This window comes from Dendrobates tinctorius, unplaced genomic scaffold (genome assembly GCF_039654945.1).
Source record: "Dendrobates tinctorius isolate UK_male_01 unplaced genomic scaffold, ASM3965494v1 ptg000450l, whole genome shotgun sequence".
NCBI classification, from domain to species: Eukaryota; Metazoa; Chordata; class Amphibia; order Anura; family Dendrobatidae; genus Dendrobates; species Dendrobates tinctorius.
Genome location: NW_027362112.1, coordinates 1219629 through 1239488, shown reverse-complemented (window position 1 = coordinate 1239488; position 19860 = coordinate 1219629). Strand labels below are relative to the sequence as shown.

The 19860-nt window shown below is 50.2% G+C and overlaps 1 protein-coding gene across 1 annotated transcript in view; it reads right to left on the bottom strand.

The window, feature by feature from the left end:
* LOC141077425 (hydrocephalus-inducing protein homolog) overlaps positions 1–19860 on the bottom strand; it is a 73826-nt gene that overhangs the window by 36584 nt on the left and 17382 nt on the right. Inside the window, exons 5-7 of the mRNA XM_073564355.1 lie at positions 5600–5799; positions 5378–5502; positions 3941–4142 (exon numbers count right to left, since the gene is read on the bottom strand). Of these exons, the coding sequence (XP_073420456.1) occupies positions 3941–4142; positions 5378–5502; positions 5600–5799 (527 nt within the window). The remainder of the gene's footprint in view (positions 1–3940; positions 4143–5377; positions 5503–5599; positions 5800–19860) is intronic.

Sequence of the window (19860 nt, the reverse complement as noted above, 5' to 3'; positions counted from 1 at the left end):
CACAGTATATACAGAGCTCCAGTGTCAGGGGATCAAGACAGCCCAGTATATACAGAGCTCCGGTATCAGGGGAGCCAGACAGCGCAGTATATACAGAGCTCCAGTATCAGGAGATCCAGACAGCACAGTATATACAGAGCTCCAGTGTCAGGGGATCCAGACAGCACAGTATATACAGAGCTCCAGTATCAGGAGATCCAGACAGCACAGTATATACAGAGCTCCGGTGTCAGGGGATCCAGACAGCACAGTATATACAGAGCTCCAGTGTCAGGGGATCCAGACAGCCCAGTATATACAGAGCTCCGGTATCAGGGGATCCAGACAGCGCAGTATATACAGAGCTCCAGTGTCAGGGGATCCAGACAGCCCAGTATATACAGAGCTCCAGTATCAGGGGAGCCAGACAGCGCAGTATATACAGAGCTCCAGTATCAGGAGATCCAGACAGCGTAGTATATACAGAGCTCCAGTATCAGGGGATCCAGACAGAGCAGTATATTGTATATAGAGCTCCAGTATCAGGGGATCCAGACAGCGCAGTATATACAGAGCCCCAGTATCAGGGGATCCAGACAGCGCAGTATATACAGAGCTCCGGTATCAGGAGATCCAGACAGCGCAGTATATACAGAGCTCCAGTATCAGGAGATCCAGACAGCGCAGTATATACAGAGCTCCAGTATCAGGGGATCCAGACAGCGCAGTATATACAGAGCTCCAGTATCAGGGGATCCAGACAGCGCAGTATATACAGAGCTCCGGTATCAGGGGATCCAGACAGCACAGTATATACAGAGCTCCAGTGTCAGGGGATCCAGACAGCGCAGTATATACAGAGCTCCAGTGTCAGGGGATCCAGACAGCGCAGTATATACAGAGCTCCGGTATCAGGGGATCCAGACAGCACAGTATATAGAGAGCTCCAGTGTCAGGGGATCCAGACAGTGCAGTATATACAGAGCTCCAGTGTCAGGGGATCCAGACAGCGCAGTATATACAGAGCTCCGGTGTCAGGGGATCCAGACAGCACAGTATATACAGAGCTCCAGTGTCAGGGGATCCAGACAGCCCAGTATATACAGAGCTCCGGTAACAGGGGAGCCAGACAGCGCAGTATATACAGAGCTCCAGTATCAGGAGATCCAGACAGCACAGTATATACAGAGCTCCAGTGTCAGGGGATCCAGACAGCACAGTATATACAGAGCTCCAGTATCAGGAGATCCAGACAGCACAGTATATACAGAGCTCCGGTGTCAGGGGATCCAGACAGCACAGTATATACAGAGCTCCAGTGTCAGGGGATCCAGACAGCCCAGTATATACAGAGCTCCGGTATCAGGGGATCCAGACAGCGCAGTATATACAGAGCTCCAGTGTCAGGGGATCCAGACAGCCCAGTATATACAGAGCTCCAGTATCAGGGGAGCCAGACAGCGCAGTATATACAGAGCTCCAGTATCAGGAGATCCAGACAGCGTAGTATATACAGAGCTCCAGTATCAGGGGATCCAGACAGAGCAGTATATTGTATATAGAGCTCCAGTATCAGGGGATCCAGACAGCGAAGTATATACAGAGCCCCAGTATCAGGGGATCCAGACAGCGCAGTATATACAGAGCTCCGGTATCAGGAGATCCAGACAGCGCAGTATATACAGAGCTCCAGTATCAGGAGATCCAGACAGCGCAGTATATACAGAGCTCCAGTATCAGGGGATCCAGACAGCGCAGTATATACAGAGCTCCAGTATCAGGGGATCCAGACAGCGCAGTATATACAGAGCTCCAGTATCAGGGGATCCAGTCAGCGCAGTATATACAGAGCTCCGGTGTCAGGGGATCCAGACAGCACAGTATATACAGAGCTCCAGTATCAGGGGATCCAGACAGCGCAGTATATACAGAGCCCCAGTATCAGGGGGATCCAGACAGCGCAGTATATACAGAGCTCCAGTAACAGGGGAGCCCGACAGCGCAGTATATACAGAGCTCCAGTGTCAGAGGATCCAGACAGCGCAGTATATACAGAGCTCCAGTGTCAGGGGATCCAGACAGCGCAGTATATACAGAGCTCCAGTGTCAGGGGATCCAGACAGCGCAGTATATACAGAGCTCCAGTGTCAGGGGATCCAGACAGCGCAGTATATACAGAGCTCCGGTATCAGGGGATCCAGACAGCACAGTATATACAGAGCTCCAGTGTCAGGGGATCCAGACAGTGCAGTATATACAGAGCTCCAGTGTCAGGGGATCCAGACAGTGTAGTATATACAGAGGTTGCAGCGCTGGAGTCCTGGATTCGAATCCCACCAAGGACAACATCTGCAAGGAGTTTGTATGTTCTCCCCATGTTTGCATGGGTTTCCTCTAGGTACCACGGTTTCCTCCCACACTCCAAAGACATGCTGATAGGGAATTTAGATTGTCAGCCTCATCGGAGACAGCCATGATAATGTGTGCAAACTGTAATACTAGACAGCCTAGTATATACAGAGCTCCGTTGTCAGGGGATCCAGACAGCGCAGTACATACAGAGCTCCAGTATCAGGGGAGCCAGACAGCGCAGTATATACAGAGCTCCAGTATCAGGGGAGCCAGACAGCGCAGTATATACAGAGCTCCAGTATCAGGGGATCCAGACAGCGCAGTATATACAGAGCTCCAGTATCAGGGGAGCCAGACAGCGCAGTATATACAGAGCTCCAGTATCAGGGGAGCCAGACAGCGCAGTATATACAGAGCTCCAGTATCAGGGAAGCCAGACAGCGCAGTATATTGTATATAGAGCTCCGTTATCAGGGGAGCCAGACAGCGCAGTATATACAGAGCTCCGGTATCAGGGGAGCCAGACAGAACAGTATATATATAAGAGCTCCAGTATCACACTGCAGTAGGACGCCAAGGTCCTGAATGCGTGACGACAATGCAGTCCTGGCTGCAGGAGAACGCCGGGGTCCTGGCTGTTTGATGACAACATGGTCCTGGCTGCAGCAGGAAGCTGGAGTCCGGTCTGTGTGACAACGCTGTCCTGGTTGCAGAATGCCGGGGTCCGGGTTGTGTGACAACAACACGGTCCTGGCTGCAGAACGCCGTGGTCCTCGCTCTGTCACAACGACGCGGTCCTGGCTGCAGAAAGCCGGAGTCCTTCATGTGTGACGACGCGGTCCTGGCTGAAGGGTGATTCTGGGGTCCAGGTTGTGTGATGATGACGCGGCCCTGGCTGTGTGACGAAGACAACGCAATTGACCTTGCTGTTGAGTAATGTGCTTTCTTCAGCACAAGATCGTTCATCTCTGGTTAATATCATTAAAAATTGAGGAAAATGGAGACATCTCTCTGATGTGGCCCTGAGGCGCAAGTGTTGGTCCAGATGTAACCCTTGCAGGTTGTGGAGTACTCGGTAGGGCTTATTACTTGTCACAGTACTGAGGCTGCACTCCGCGGACAGCAGCGCAGCTCCGGCAAGCACGCCACATCCAGATGTTAAATATTAATCGTCACAGGAGCAATTAGTGCAGGATTGCCACTTCTCATTACCGGGGACAGCTCGCAGGACACACAGCCATCGCCTTACTTCTTTTATGCACATGTAGTCTGTGGTGTCATGTCATCTTATATAATACAAGTGGACATGTAGTTCTGCAAACTGAAAAAGCCACTGACCGCATGACAGCCCACACACATTAACCCCTGCCACACGAAGCAGCCAAGGGTGAAAAGCTGTGTGACGCGCTGTGCACACACAATACTGCATGCTCCAGCATCTCCTCACCCCAGAGCTGGAAAACTGGCTGCACAATGTGTACAACACTTTCATTACTGACGACCAAGCGGAGGAGGACGGCACCTGCACTGTGAGCCTACCGATAGCCGTACTCGCATGTATACGTGTACCCTGGCCGGCGCGGCGGCCATGCTGCTAGAGCAGCGTTACCTCTGCTTCTGTTGCTCCTCTTCCTCCTGAGTAGCAAATTGTTTCCACTGGAAGTGGGCAATGACGTTGCTGCGGTTACAGATGGTGACTGTCCTCTGGTTGGCCAAGGACAGGAAGGTCTTCTCAATGGTCAGTGAATTTTTGTCTAGTCGCATGTTCATGTCGGCAGCACCTCCGTACAGGGCAACGTACAGATCCTCACCTGAGGGACAACAACAAATGGGCGACAAGTGTCTATGTGTGGCGGTTTGTGCCTGAAGGTCTGCACATGGCGAGCTGTGCCTGCTGGTTTGCGCGTAGCGGTCTGTGCCTGCTAATCTGCTCGTGGCAGTCGTCTACGTGTGGTGGTCTGTGTCTAGCGGCCTTCCACATTTAGTGGTCTGTGTCTAGCAGTCTTCTACGTGTGGTGGTCTGTGACTAGCAGTCTTCTATGCGTGGTGGTCTGTGACTAGCGGTCTTCTACGCGTGACGGTCTGTGACTAGCGGTCTTCTACGCGTGACAGTCTGCATGTGGCGGTCTGTGTCTGCTGGTCAACGTGTGGCAGTCTTCTATGTGGTGGTCTGTGTCTGGGGGTCTGCATGTGGCAGTCTATGCATGGCGGTCTGTCTGGCGGGCTACAATCATCAGTCTACGTGTGGCAGTCCGTGTCTGGTGGTCTACGTGTGGCGGTCTGTGTCTGCTGGTCTACGTGTGGCGGTCTGTGTCTGCTGGTCTACGTGTGGCGGTCCTCTGTTTGTGGTGGCTGTGTCTGGTGGCCTACACATGGTGGTCTAGTGCTCTATGTGAGACGGTCTACATGAGGCGATCTTCTATGTGTGGTGGACTGTGTCTGGTGGATTAAAAGTCGCGGTCTACGTGTGGTGGTCTGTGTCTAGTGGTCTATGTGTGGCAGGCTACGTGTGCGTGTTTTGCAGCCCCATGTGTGTGCACACTACACTACAGTCTGGGTGTAATTCACTTTCAGATCTGGCACAGCCGCAGTTACCAGATACTCTCCACTTATCCAACAAGTAAACAGCTTGATGTGATCACTGATAAAGGTCATTGTCAAATGGAGAACAAGACAGGTCATCAATCCCATCAGAATCTGCAATGTGAGACCATCCTGGCTCATTGTCCTTCACCACGACTACATATGTCCTCCCAATCTTCCATATCACGTGTCCTCCTGATCTCCCATATCACATCACGTGTCCTCCTGATCTCCCATATCACATCACGTGTCCTCCCGATCTAAACAAATCACATGACGTGTTCTCCCGATCTCCCATATCACATCACGTGTCCTCCCGATCTCCCAAATCGCATCAGGTGTCCTCCTGATCTCCCATATCACATCACGTGTCCTCCTGATCTCCCATATCATGTGTCCTCCTGCGTCACACCATGTGTCCTTGCCGTGTCCCCCATATCTCAGGTACATTGGAATCAGTCACCTGTGTCATAATGGATGACCATCTGGTGTTTGTGATCTCCAACTTCCATAGGCTGGAACTCCATTGTGACCTGCATACAGTTCCCTGTGTCCAGCACCGCAGACACCGGCTCCACCTGGAAAGGCCTGGAACAAAAAGAGGATCATTTCCATTCACACACATGGATGCTCAGGGCTCCTGCCTCTCTGTACAGTCCGACCACTTTGTGTGTTCCTTCCCTACCTCTGTGTCAGGAGCTGGAATCGAGCCTCACGATTGCCAATGTTTCGCACCAGGAGCATTTTCTGGGTGTTGTACTTGACTGGACAGACCTCAAAACTTATCTGGTCTGGAAAATCCAATATGGCACGGGCTCCGATTGCTCGCACGGGGACCACAAACTTCTCTCGTTCAGTAATGCAAATCAATTCATGAAAGTAATCCTGACGAAAAGAGAGAGCAGAGGAGCAAAGGTCTCCGTGAGGATATGGCCGCTTACTAAGACTATAGGACAAATCGACGTAGAGTGGAGTCCACGACTCTACGAGATACAGACTTTCCAGCACGGAGCACCGGTTGCGTCGATATTGTTGTGTTTTATTAGTGATTTTCTTGCTCGTCAGTTCATCCTCAGGAGTTAATGTTTCCATTCAGTGACAGTAAGCAGAGGACGACGAGCAGCCTGGATCTTACGTAAACCTAAAGCCCCCGTCACACACAGCGATCTCGCTAGCGAAATCGCTACGGGATATGAGCAGGGAGGGGGGGGATTCATTTCTGTCATGTGCTCTCTGCTCCTTTTTGAGGGGCAGACAATGGCTGGGAGCTTATGTTCCCAGGGATGCTAAATTTCTCCCACCCGGTCAGTGTCTGCTGAGGTGTTGTGGAGTGGGAAAACTTGCTAATAGCAACCAATCACATCATCCCGTCAGCCAGAGCCACCGGACTACTACCCCTAATATCCCACATCATCCCGTCAGCCAGAGCCACCGGACTACTACCACTAATATCCCACATCATCCCGTCAGCCAGAGCCACCGGACTACTACCCCTAATATCCCACATCATCCCGTCAGCCAGAGCCACCGGACTACTAACCCTAGTATCCCACATCGTCCCGTCACCCAGAGCCACCGGACTACTACCACTAATATCCCACATCATCCCGTCAGCCAGAGCCACCAGACTACTACCCCTAATATCACACATCATCCCGTCAGCCAGAGCCACCGGACTACTACCCCTAGTATCCCACATCGTCCCGTCACCCAGAGCCACCGGACTACTACCACTAATATCCCACATCATCCCGTCAGCCAGAGCCACCGGACTACTACCCCTAATATCCCACATCATCCTGTCAGCCATAGCCAACGGACTACTACCCCTAATATCCCACATCATCCCGTCAGCCAGAGCCACCGGACTACTACCCCTAGTATCCCACATCGTCCCGTCAGCCAGAGCCACCGGACTACTACCCCTAATATCCCACATCATCCCATCAGCCAGAGCTACCGGACTACTACCCCTAATATCCCACATCATCCTGTCAGCCAGAGCCACCGGACTACTACCCCTAATATCCCACATCATCCTGTCAGCCAGAGCCACCAGACTACTACCCCTAATATCCCACATCATCCCATCAGCCAGAGCCACCGGACTACTACCCCTAATATCCCACATCATCCTGTCAGCCAGAGCCACCGGACAACTACCCCCTAATATCCCACATCATCCCGTCAGCCAGAGCTACCGGACTAATTATTAAACAACATGTATGTCAATACCTGGATAAGAATGAAGTGATTAAACAGAGTCAGCATGGGTTTGTAACTAATAAGTCATGTCAGACTAACTTAATTTCCTTCTATGACGGAATCACTGATTGGGTGGATCAAGGAAATGCTGTAGATATAGTATATCTTGACTTCAGCAAAGCATTTGACAAAGTAGCTCATACAATCCTTATTGAAAAAATGACTAAGTATGGAATGGACAAGGCAACTGTTAGGTGGATTCATAACTGGCTTAGTGATCGGACCCAAAGAGTGGTCGTAAATGGCTGCACATCCAGTTGGAAGAATGTCTCAAGTGGGGTACCACAGGGCTCTGTCCTGGGCCCTGTATTGTTCAACATCTTTATCAACGATTTAGATGAAGGAATTGAGGGTAAACTGATTAAATTTGCTGATGACACAAAGCTAGGAGGGATAGCTAATACTAGAGAAGAGAGAGAGGATTCAAAAAGATTTAAATAAACTGGAGAAGTGGGCAGCAACTAACAGAATGGTTTTTAACAGGGAGAAATGCAAAGTACTACATCTGGGCAATAAAAATGGAAAAAACATATATAGAATGGGAGGAATAGGGCTAAGTGACAGCACATGTGAAAAAGACTTGGGTATACTAATAGATCACAGACTGAATATGAGTCAACAGTGTGATGCAGCAGCAAAAAAGGCAAATGCAATTCTAGGATGTATTAACAGAAGCATACAGTCTAGATCACGTGAAGTCATTATTTCCCTCTACTCCTCTTTGGTCAGACCTCATCTGGAATATTGTGTCCAGTTTTGGGCACCACATTTTAAAAAAGACATCAACAAACTGGAGCAAGTTCAGAAAAGAGCGACCAGAATGGTGACCGGTCTGCAAACCCTGTCTTATGAGGAAAGGTTGCAGGATTTGGGAATGTTTAGTTTGCAAAAGAGAAGACTGAGAGGAGACTTAATAGCTGTCTACAAATATCTAAAGGGCTGTCACATTGTAGAAGGATCAACTTTATTCTCATTTGCACAAGGAAAGACTAGAAGCAATGGGATGAAACTGAATGGGAGGAGACACAGATTAGATATTAGAAAAAACTTTTTGACAGTTAGAGTGATCAATGAGTGGAACAGGCTGCCACGAGAAGTGGTGAGTTCTCCTTCAATGGAAGTCTTCAAACAGAGGCTGGACAGACATCTGACTGGGATGATTTAGCGATTCCTGCTTTGAGCAGGGGGTTGGACCAGATGGCCCAGGAGGTCCCTTCCAACTCTACGATTCTATGATTCTATGATTCTATGATTCTATGACTACAACCCTTAATATCCCACATCATCCTGTCAGCCAGAGCCACCGGACTACTACCCCTAATATCACACATCATCCTGTCAGCCAGAGCCACCGGACTACTACCCCTAATATCCCACATCATCCCGTCAGCCAGAGCCACCGGACTACTACCCCTAATATCCCACATCATCCCATCAGAGCCACCGGACTACTACCCCTAATATCCCACATCATCCCGTCACAGCCGCCGGACTACTACCACTAATATCCCACATCATCCCGTCAGCCAGAGCCACCGGACTACTACCACTAATATCACACATCATCCCGTCAGCCAGAGCCACTGGACTACTACCCCTAATATCACACATCATCCCGTCAGCCAGAGCCACCGGACTACTACCCCTAATATCCCACATCATCCCGTCAGCCAGAGCCACCGGACTACTATCCCTAATATCCCACATCATCCCGTCACAGCTGCCGGACTACTACCACTAATATCCCACATCATCCCGTCAGCCAGAGCCACCGGACTACTACCCCTAATATCCCACATCATCCCGTCAGCCAGAGCCACCGGACTACTACCCCTAATATCCCACATCATCCTGTCAGCCAGAGCCACCGGACTACTACTACTAATATCCCACATCATCCCGTCAGCCAGAGCCACCGGACTACTACCCCTAATATCCCACATCATCCTGTCAGCCAGAGCCACCGGACTACTACCCCTAATATCCCACATCATCCCGTCAGCCAGAGCCACCGGACTACTACCCCTAATATCCCACATCGTCCCGTCAGCCAAAGCCACCGGACTACTACCCCTAATATCCCACATCATCCCGTCAGCCAGAGCCACCGGACTACTACCCCTAATATCCCACATCATCCCGTCAGCCAGAGCCACCGGACTACTGCCACTAAAATCCCACATCATCCCGTCAGCCAAAGCCACCGGACTACTACCACTAAAATCCCACATCATCCCGTCAGCCAGAGCCACCGGACTACTACCCCTAATATCCCACATCATCCCGTCAGCCAGAGCCACCGGACTACTACCCCTAATATCCCACATCGTCCCGTCAGCCAGAGCCACCGGACTACTACCCCTTATATCCCACATCATCCCATCAGAGCCACCGGACTACTACCACTAATATCCCACATCATCCCGTCAGCCAGAGCCACCGGACTACTACCCCTAATATCCCACATCGTCCCGTCAGCCAGAGCCACCGGACTACTACCCCTAATATCCCACATCGTCCCGTCAGCCAGAGCCACCGGACTACTACCCCTAATATCCCACATCATCCCATCAGAGCCACCGGACTACTACCCCTAATATCCCACATCATCCCATCAGAGCCACCGGACAACTACCCCTAATATCCCACATCATCCCGTCAGTCAGAGCCACCGGACTACTACCACTAATATCCCACATCATCCCGTCAAAGCCAGTAAAAGTAGAATAGTGAAATTGCACAGAAACATGGTTCGCTAAGATCCCAGGTTTTCTACCGATCAGGCTGATATTCTCACTTATCTGCCACCATAAATACCTTCACACATTTTCATGCACCGTCAACTTGTAATTTGCCCGGCTGAGTTGCTCATGGATGTACAGCATCTGTATGCAGTATAGTATCATATTTAACGGGTTGTTATGGGAAAAGCATTACGTGTTATATGGGTATATTCAGGTGAATTATGGGGAAAGTAGCACTTTAAAAAAACTCACAGCATCAGAGCACAGTAACACATCAATAATGCATAAAAGTGTCTGTGAGAAAATATTAAATCCACATGATATTTAATATGTGCACTTTCCTACATTCATGTGTGTCACTTAATGATACCACACGGGAGGGGGGGGGGATTCATTTCTGTCATGTGCTCTGCTCCTTTCTGGGGGGTAGACAATGGCTGGCAGCTTATGTTCCTGGGGATGCTAGATTTCTCCCACCATGTCAGTGTATGCTGAGGTGTTGTCAAGGGGGAAAACTTGCTCATAGCAACCAATCACTGCTCAGCTACTTTTAACCAAATGAGAGATGCTTAGTGATTGGTTGCAAGGAAAACTGTTGCTCATAGCAACCAATCACAGCTGAGCTTCTTTTGAACAGCTCTGGTGCAATGAAAGATGTTTCGTGAATGGTTGGTGATACACACATACATACATTCATTTTTATATATAATCATTATAATTTGTTATAACTAACTGTAGTTAGTTACTATGCCCAGGCACTGCCGGGCTCTTCAGCTAGTAGAATATATACTCTAATGAGATTTCTACATCCCATACTTAATGCTATGCTCTCCTATGTGATGACAGCAGCTCAGGTTCGCAGCATGGTATCAGGACAATGTAATCATGCTGTGGCGCCCCCAGGAGTATGGCCGCCACAGTGGCTTTGCCTTCCTCCAGGGAGGGTGATGTCAGGCTTGGAAGCAGTGAAGGGTCTCTCTCGCAGTTAACCTATGCATACAACACAGTTCCGCTCCAGGTCAGCAGGGGGGACTCTGAACCGGAACTGAAGGGAGGAGTGCTCTCTGAGGGCCAAGAGGAAGGAGTGGTCAGTTAGTGTGAGGAGGGCCACGTGTGTAGACGTGTGGAAAGAAGCTGGAGGTTGAGCTGAGGAAAGAGAGCTCCCTCACAGCGAGAGCGCATGAACTGGAGCCTGGTCTCCACGGTTGTACGGATACTAACGGTCCCGCAACAGACACCAGAGGAGAAGGAGGCTGTAAATGCCCTACCCCCATCTAAGACTCGGAGGCACAACAGCACGGAGTGAGCCAGGAGAGGAATAGCGGCTACAGCTGTCTGCCATACGAGGAGTGCTAGCAGAAGAGAATTAGGAGGAACTTCAGTGTAACTCAGTACTAGGAGTACTTCACTCCAGAAGCATACAGTCTAGATCACGTGAAGTCATTATTTCCCTCTACTCCTCTTTGGTCAGACCTCATCTGGAATATTGTGTCCAGTTTTGGGCACCACATTTTAAAAAAGACATCAACAAACTGGAGCAAGTTCAGAAAAGAGCGACCAGAATGGTGACCGGTCTGCAAACCCTGTCTTATGAGGAAAGGTTGCAGGATTTGGGAATGTTTAGTTTGCAAAAGAGAAGACTGAGAGGAGACTTAATAGCTGTCTACAAATATCTAAAGGGCTGTCACATTGTAGAAGGATCAACTTTATTCTCATTTGCACAAGGAAAGACTAGAAGCAATGGGATGAAACTGAATGGGAGGAGACACAGATTAGATATTAGAAAAAACTTTTTGACAGTTAGAGTGATCAATGAGTGGAACAGGCTGCCACGAGAAGTGGTGAGTTCTCCTTCAATGGAAGTCTTCAAACAGAGGCTGGACAGACATCTGACTGGGATGATTTAGCAAATCCTGCTTTGAGCAGGGGGTTGGACCAGATGGCCCAGGAGGTCCCTTCCAACTCTACGATTCTATGATTCTATGATTAAGCGCTAGGAAGGAGACTGCACAGCCCGTCTGCTGAGAGAGAATCTCTGAGCTGCTTCCAGGCTAGCCTGCTCCAGTACCATCTGTAATCAGGACCCTGGACTGCATTTATCGAGTAAAGGTACAGAAATTGCACCCCGCTGTGTCTTGTCTGCTTCCTACCCTTCCGGCACTGCTACATCCCCGTGCCAACCACATCTACACTGCCCTGGGACTATAGCTTCACCTGTGGGGAGCTTTTACATCTTTGCTGCACCGTACCATCAGTCCCAGTGGATCTGCATGCAGCGTCGGCTTAACGTCTCACTTGCCGAACACCACAGGTGGCGTCACAAACTATTCCATTAACTACATTCCACCATTCAATCTCCCCTATTAATTGGGCGCCCAGGGCCACGGACCGGGTCACTGCTGCTGTGACACATCCCGCTGACACCGGCCCGGTACCGAGTACTCCACAGCCCTGGGAGGGCGACCCAATGCCACGACACGGTCTGTAATGACATCACTCCTCCAGTATAAAGTTGATGTTCTCAGTGTGGTGAAATCATGTTTTCAGCACCATCTCTCCCAGCAGGTTCTACTCTCCGGAGTGATGGGCGCCACAAGGGAGAAGCTGTTTGTTGTGTCAGGTGATGCAACATGATACCGCATGCTTTCTAAGACTCCAGAGCAGCGTGCTGCTCATCTCCCACAGGCGGTATCATGGCTACTTGATAGCTGACTAAACACAACTTCAAAACAAAGTTTATTGGATGGAAATCCCCTGAAACAGCCCCACTGCCGTGTAAATGGGGGTGAACTGATCCCACTGGGGTTAATGGTGTAAGCAGCTCTATATCCCTGGGAATACGCAATGTCTCCTCTGACACCAGCACAGCCGCTCTGAACATGAGCCCTGCTAAAGCCAGAGGCTCTGACACCCGCACAATGCGGCAGATGGGAGATCTGGGCGATAGCCACTGGGATCTGTAAGGTCACTGGGCTCAGCTTCTCGGAGCAGGAATGGAGGCTGCGGTTTTAGTGGAGATGTCAGGATTTGCAGTCTGTCCCTTTCTGCTATTTGTGGCTCAAATTGTGAGAACTCAAATTCTTGAGAAAATTGGATTTTTGTACTTCCCATAAAATTCCTGATTTAATCCATTTGGGGACAAAGGACCGTGGGTATGTGCCCGACACTAGTGGGATTTGGTCTCTCCTCAGACCGCTCGGCTGGTGCCAGGAGGAGGACAGTAAGCCTGGACTAGTAAGAATCCCAGAACACATACCAACCAGGGACCATCATGACCTGAACCCGGGGAAGAAAAACACACAGGCCACAGGCAGCCTGAACGAACCCCTGGACCAGGAAATGATGGGCGCTGTGTCCACAAGGTGTTCTGCCAGAAAGAGATTTTAGGCCAAGTGGAAAGATCCAGTTTTCTTGTTAATATCATTAAGGGGACTGTGGGACGTCCTAAGCATTTCCAATGGGTGGTGCATGACAACAGCTGACCATGCAGGTCACCTAGCAGGCAGCGACCTTAGGTCCCTAGCATCCCAAGATGGCAGCGGCAGAAGTAGAGCTTGTAAAATTTCACAATTGTATGAACATAGGCCCAGGGGGTAGCCGCGCAAATCTGATCAACAGAGGCCTGAGGCCTGACCTCACAGAAGGACCCAACGCCCTTGTGGAAGGAGCAGTGATCAGAACGGACCATAGATTAGGATAGGCTGGCAAGTTACTTATGGCCTGAGTCAAAGACTGGACCAATTCAGGAAGGTCAAGTCTAGTGGGAAATCCTGGGCAGGTGGAGTGTTAAGTCACTGGGTGCAGAGAAAGTGTCAGGAACACCGCACTGAGCTTGCTCACTGAGCCAGTGCGCGTGTCTTGAGTAAAGCGAACTGTGCTCAAAGATACCTGTGGAGCGGGCAGCAGCCGACTAGATGCGTACTTCAGAGCCGCAGGACCTGAAGCATGTGACTGCTGGGGGTGTGGCCTAAACTCCACAGAGCTAGGAGCTGCAAGAGAACTCCTAGCAGGGTAACTGCGAGACAAAGTTACCCAGGGGCATAGACAGGGAGGATAGTCAGGACGTAGCCAATGAGTCACACACAGAGATAACAGCAGGGTACAAGAGGGGCGAGCAGTGAGCAGTCAGGTCACAGGCAATGAGTCATACACAGAGAGGGAAGCTCAGTACAGAATCAACAGGCAAACTCACAACGGGAACAGAACCGGGTCAGAACCATATAAACAAGCTATAACAACAAACAGGCACAGGCACTGTGAGGTAGCGCTGTCATTCAAGGTTGGGGGACACTCGCTTGGCAGCCACACAATCAGATCCAGCTCGGGTCTTCATAAGGCCTCTTTCATACTTCAGTTTTTTGCATCAGTTCAAATCCGCCAAAAAGTCAGACAAGCGGATACGTTCTTAACTGATGTGAACGGATGGCACAGGATCCGTTTTCAGACGGATCCTGAAAATTTAAAGGAAATGCTGGCCAGGAAAAGAGAGAGAGAGAGAGAGAGAGAGAGAGAGAGAGAGAGAGATCCGTTTTTTTTCAAAACCTGGCGGATTGTGACTGATTGTAAAAAACTGAAGTGTGAAAGAGGCCTAAGCCATAACATAGCCCATGAGGTTTATTTGTCATCATAAACCACAGCAATATAAACAGCCTTACAGGATAGCGTCCATTATACAGGCTATTCAGCCTCATCCTTATCTCACCCACGTCAGGGTTCCCATATGGCTGTTTCTCCAAGCTGCAGACATCCACTCACTCCTCAGGGACTCTCAGACGCTGGCCGCCATTACACACACAGCCGCTCCACAGGCTGTTAGTGAGGAGATCCTTCTCCTCACGGGACCTTCCAAACTGGACCAATCAGGTCCCAGCATTCACACCTGTGACCTACCCTGGCCTCCGCAGCCACACCCACTGGGTCACATGGTTATGACCTCATCACAGGTCCTTCACACACTCACACAGCCTTTTACTATAGGTGTTATCAGACACACCCCTGGGTGGATTTGTAGGTAACCAGAACCCGCCCATCTCTCTAGTTACCTGAAGACTTCTCCCTTACACTTAGAAACAACACCTCAGCCATGATACTGCTGATCACACGTACACAAGTCTCCATCTCAAAGCCACCCACTTTGAGATACATAACTATCCTTAAGGATTCTGCCACTCATCCGCTCTCTTGGGACATCCACACAGCGCCCCTAGTGGACACAGTGGTCATTACACCACATACCCCGCCCCTCTGTTCAAGCTTGTGGGGTTGAACACACAATCTTACACCAGGATCTCGAGACCGGGCACTCATTACACCTTGCCCCCCAGGTCGAGAGAACTGTCTCCCTCTGTCATCGGCCTCATTTCTACGTTAGGCCTCCCACGCCCCCAGCGGTCACAATATCGGTCATTGTCTTTGACCCTCCAGTTGCAATCTGTCTGCGTCATCAGACACTGTTTAGTCACCACCCTCATAGAGTGCGCTTCGTCACCTGACTGTTCTCCCACTGACCGGCTCTCCCGGTTGGTACGGTCATCAGTCTTAATCGGTCCTACTGTCTGGCCTGAGTCTGACCCATTCAGCGTCTCACAGGAACTACGGTCTCTCAGCCTCGAACGGCCCATTGAACTGCCACTTGCTGACATTCTTCGGCCACCTGCCATGTCACTACTTGGAGGAACATCTTGGGTTGGAGGCGGCCGCCACCTGGTATTCCGTACTTCTTTATTAATTTGCTGACGGTCCAGCCTCAACTGCTCAATTTCTTGCAGGTACCCCACTCGATACTCCACGAGCATCCGAAAGTCTCTCAGGCTCTCCATGGAGCCAACCACGATGATGGGAATTCTACCCACTTCACTGGATACCGGGTCTTCATTATCAGGAGGGATCCTCACCCTCACCACACCGGAGATATTCACAAGGTCTTGCATTACCTTCCCGGATCTTCCAATGATTCTCCCAATCAGTGCTTTGGGTACCGGAACCACGTCTTTCCGCAAACCCAGCCGATCCATAGCCTCCCTGGCTAACTCCAGGCGTCGAGCAGCTTTCGCATTACTCTGCCTGACCAACTGTTTGACGTGGAGACACTGCAAATGCATCTCTTTCAGGACAGCTACCCGGTTTGCTGTATCTTCTCTGGCAGATATTATCACTAACTGCCGAGTCTCAGGTGCCCAGTGCACCTCACATGCCTTGACCGCCTCTTTGAAAGCCTCATGTACACCTTCCTCCGCACAAGTGTCTTGCATGTCTTCTGGAACGTCAATTACAGACTGGAAGGTCATGGTCTTGCTCTCTTCCAGGCCAGGAGGCTCTGGCTTTACCACGGACACTTCCCTCACTACAGTTGCCCCGATCGGGTGACTGTCTTCTTTAGTTCTTAACTCATCAACTTCACACGACTGGATCACTTCATGACCCTTGGCCACTATGGCTACTGGCAGTTCTGTCTTATTATCACTCACGCTCACCCGCGGTAAGTCTTCGTCCAATTTCTCCTGCCGAAGACTGTTAACTACTCCTCTGAGTTCCTCCTTCTCTTCCTTGAGGTTCTTGTTCACACTTTGCCAGGTGGACAGGTGACCTCTGAGCTCCAAGATCTCTTTCTTGAGCTCCTCGACCCTGTGCTCAGCCGTTTGTCTCAGGACTCTTTCTCGTTTGACACATTCATCCACCTCCTCTCTGAGGGCCTTATTCAGTCCTTGCCACGCTACCATGTGGCCTTTGAGCTCAGAGACTTCTTTCTCTAGCCCTTTTATTCTGTGCTCCCTTTCTTTCTCAGAGCCACAGTCACCCAAAGAGATTGTCATCCCTCCAGTTACTCACTAACCGTGTGACTACTTCCGCCGTCTTATCCACCAGGTCAGCGCCAGTTTTGTCACGAGTTTCAGTCAGCACAGCACAAGATTCTGTCCTAGTGGTGGCTACTGGCAACAACACGTCACAGTCACACCACATCGTACGGTGAACCCCCAAGACACTCTCTATCCGTGTGCAGAGCAAAGAGACAAACTGATCAGAGACAAAAATGGAACTCAGCACACTCCCGACCGGGGATGGCTGAACTCCAAAAAAACAAGGTAAACAAAACAAAAATAATACGTTCAATAGCAGAGCAAAAACTTATCTTTGGGAAGCAGGAATCAGACTGGTCCCCAAGAATCCAGCAGAGAAATCACCAGCGACTCAGAAGGGCGTCGACTGTCTTATATCCAGTCAGAATATCCTGTTACCCAGTCATCATCTACCAGATCAGGTGTTTGGTAATCAGCCTCACTACCTTCCTTCACCAAAGAGGGAGTTCATCAGACATCGACGGTGAAGGGGAAAATGAACTCACAACACATACTGTACATACACAAGTCTCCATCTCAAAGCCACCCACTTTGAGATACATAACTATCCTTCAGGATTCTGTCACTCATCCGTTCTCTTGGGACATCCACACAGCGCCCCCTCGTGGACACAGTGGTCATTACACCACAGCACACAGAGGTCAGCACACTCGGCCAAAGGCAAAAGTATAACTGGTAGGGATTGGAGCTTCCCAGGGGTTTAAGAAGCTCTCCCAGATCCAGAAAGAGGCCACAATCATTAACCCCAGGTGTGCAGGTCAAAACCTGCACTGAGCTCCAGACATTAACCCCTGACGTGCAGCTCAAAAACCTGCACTGGGATCATGACAGTACCCCGCTCTCAACGGGGGGCCTCTGGACCCTCAGGCTTCCCCGGGTACTTGGTATGGAAAGCCCGAACGAGGCGATCTGCATGTACAGAGCGAGCAGGGACCCATGAGCGCTCCTCTGGTCCATATCCCTTCCAGTGGACCAGGTACTGCAAAAAGCGGCGCACCCGCCAAGAGTCCACAATATGTCCGACCTTATACTCCAATTGACCCTCCACCAGCACTGGAGGAACAACAGGCTCGGAGTCCTCTTTGACAGACCCTACGGATTTCAACAGAGATTTATGGAACACATTGGATATTTTTAAGGAGGCGGAGAGACGCAACCTATATGCCACTGGGTTGACTATCTCCACAATCTCGTACGGACCAATGAACTTTGGTCCCAACTTAGCTGATGGTACCTTTAAGTTGATGTTACGTGTGGAAAGCCAAACCTTCTCTCCCACCTGAAACATGTCTCCCGAGGCTCTCTTTTTGTCAGCAAAATATTTGTACCTCCCCTGGGCCTGAGAGATATTACGCTGGACTTCAGCCCAGAGGTTTTTTAACCATTGAACGGACCCCTCTACCCCTGGTCAACCGGAATCCACCCGTGAAAACTTCCCAAAATGCGGATTGAACCCATAGTTAATCAGGAATAGGGACATGTTGGTGGACTGACTCACCCGGTTGTTAAAAGCGAATTCCGCCAACGGTAACGCATCACACCAATCCTCCTGTCTGGCGGAGGTCAGACACCTGAGAATTTGTTCCAGGGATTGATTGGTGCATTCTGTCTGACCATTACTCTCCGGGTGATATGCCGACGAGAAGGAGAGTGAGATGCCCAATTTCATACAGAACACCCTCCAAAATTTGGCCACAAACTGCACACCTCTGTCAGACACAACATTCAGAGGTACCCCATGCAATCGGACCACATGCTGCACAAACAACCTTGATAATGTTTCTGCTGAGGGTAATGCTGCCAAGGGAATGAAATGGGCCCGTTTAGAAAACCTATCCACCACCACCCAGATCACGGTATTGCCCCTGGAAGGTGGAAGGCCGGTAATAAAATCCATGGAAAGGTGAGTCCATGGCCTATCAGGAACCGGTAAAGGTATGAGTTCCCCAGCCGGCCGGTTATGCGAGCTTTTGGAACGGGCACACAAGCCACAAGCAGAAATAAATTCCTTGACATCGGACCTTAGTGAAGGCCACCAAAAACACCTGGCTACTGCCTCTCTAGTGGCCGTGATACCTGGATGAGCACTCAGCCTAGACTCATGAAACTCCTCCAGAAGTCTAGGCCGCAATGAATCTGAAACAAACAGTTTATCCCCTGGCCTGGTTGCCGGAGCTAGGGCCTGAGCCCTTAGAATTTCTTGTTCCAACTCAGTTGAGACCCCCGCCACTACCACCCCTGGGGGAAGAATGGAGGACGGCAGCTCAGGGGGAGACACTGGGTCAAAACTTCTGGACAGGGCATCCGCTTTAACATTTTTGAACCCCGGTCGAAAAGTAATGGAGAACTGAAATCGTGAAAAAAAAGTGACCAACGGGCTTCTCTAGGAGTAAGCCTCTTAGCAGATTCAAGGTATGCCAAATTTTTGTGATCCGTGACAACCGTGATAGGGTGAGCCGCCCCTTCCAAAAAGTGCCTCCATTCCTCAAACGCCAGCTTGACCGCAAGAAGATCTCTATTGCCTACATCATAGTTTTTCTCGGCTGAAGAGAACTTCTTGGAGAAGGCACAGGGTTTGAGATTGGTAAGGGTGGCCGGACCCTGGGAAAGCACAGCCCCCACCCCCACTTCAGAAGCATCCACCTCCACAATGAATGGTTTGGAAGGGTCTGGTTGGACCAACACCGGGGCGGACATGAAACATTTCTTAGTCGCTGAGAAGGACTCCTTAGCGAGTACAGACCAATTTTTTACATCAGCGCCCTTCTGGGTAAGATCTGTGAGTGGTTTAACCACTTGTGAGAAACCTTTAATGAATCTTCGATAATAGTTTGCAAATCCTAAGAAGCGCTGGAGCCCCTTGAGATCTCGAGGCTGAACCCAATCAGCGATCGCCAGCACCTTCTTAGGATCCATACGAAACCCCTCACAGGACACAATCAACCCCAAAAAAGACAGTTCCTGTACAAAAAACTAACATTTTTCCAATTTAGCGAACAATCGGTTCTCCCTGAGTCTCTGGAGAACTGTCTGTAGATGTTGCAAGTGAGATTGGCTGTCCGGGGAGTACACCAAAATGT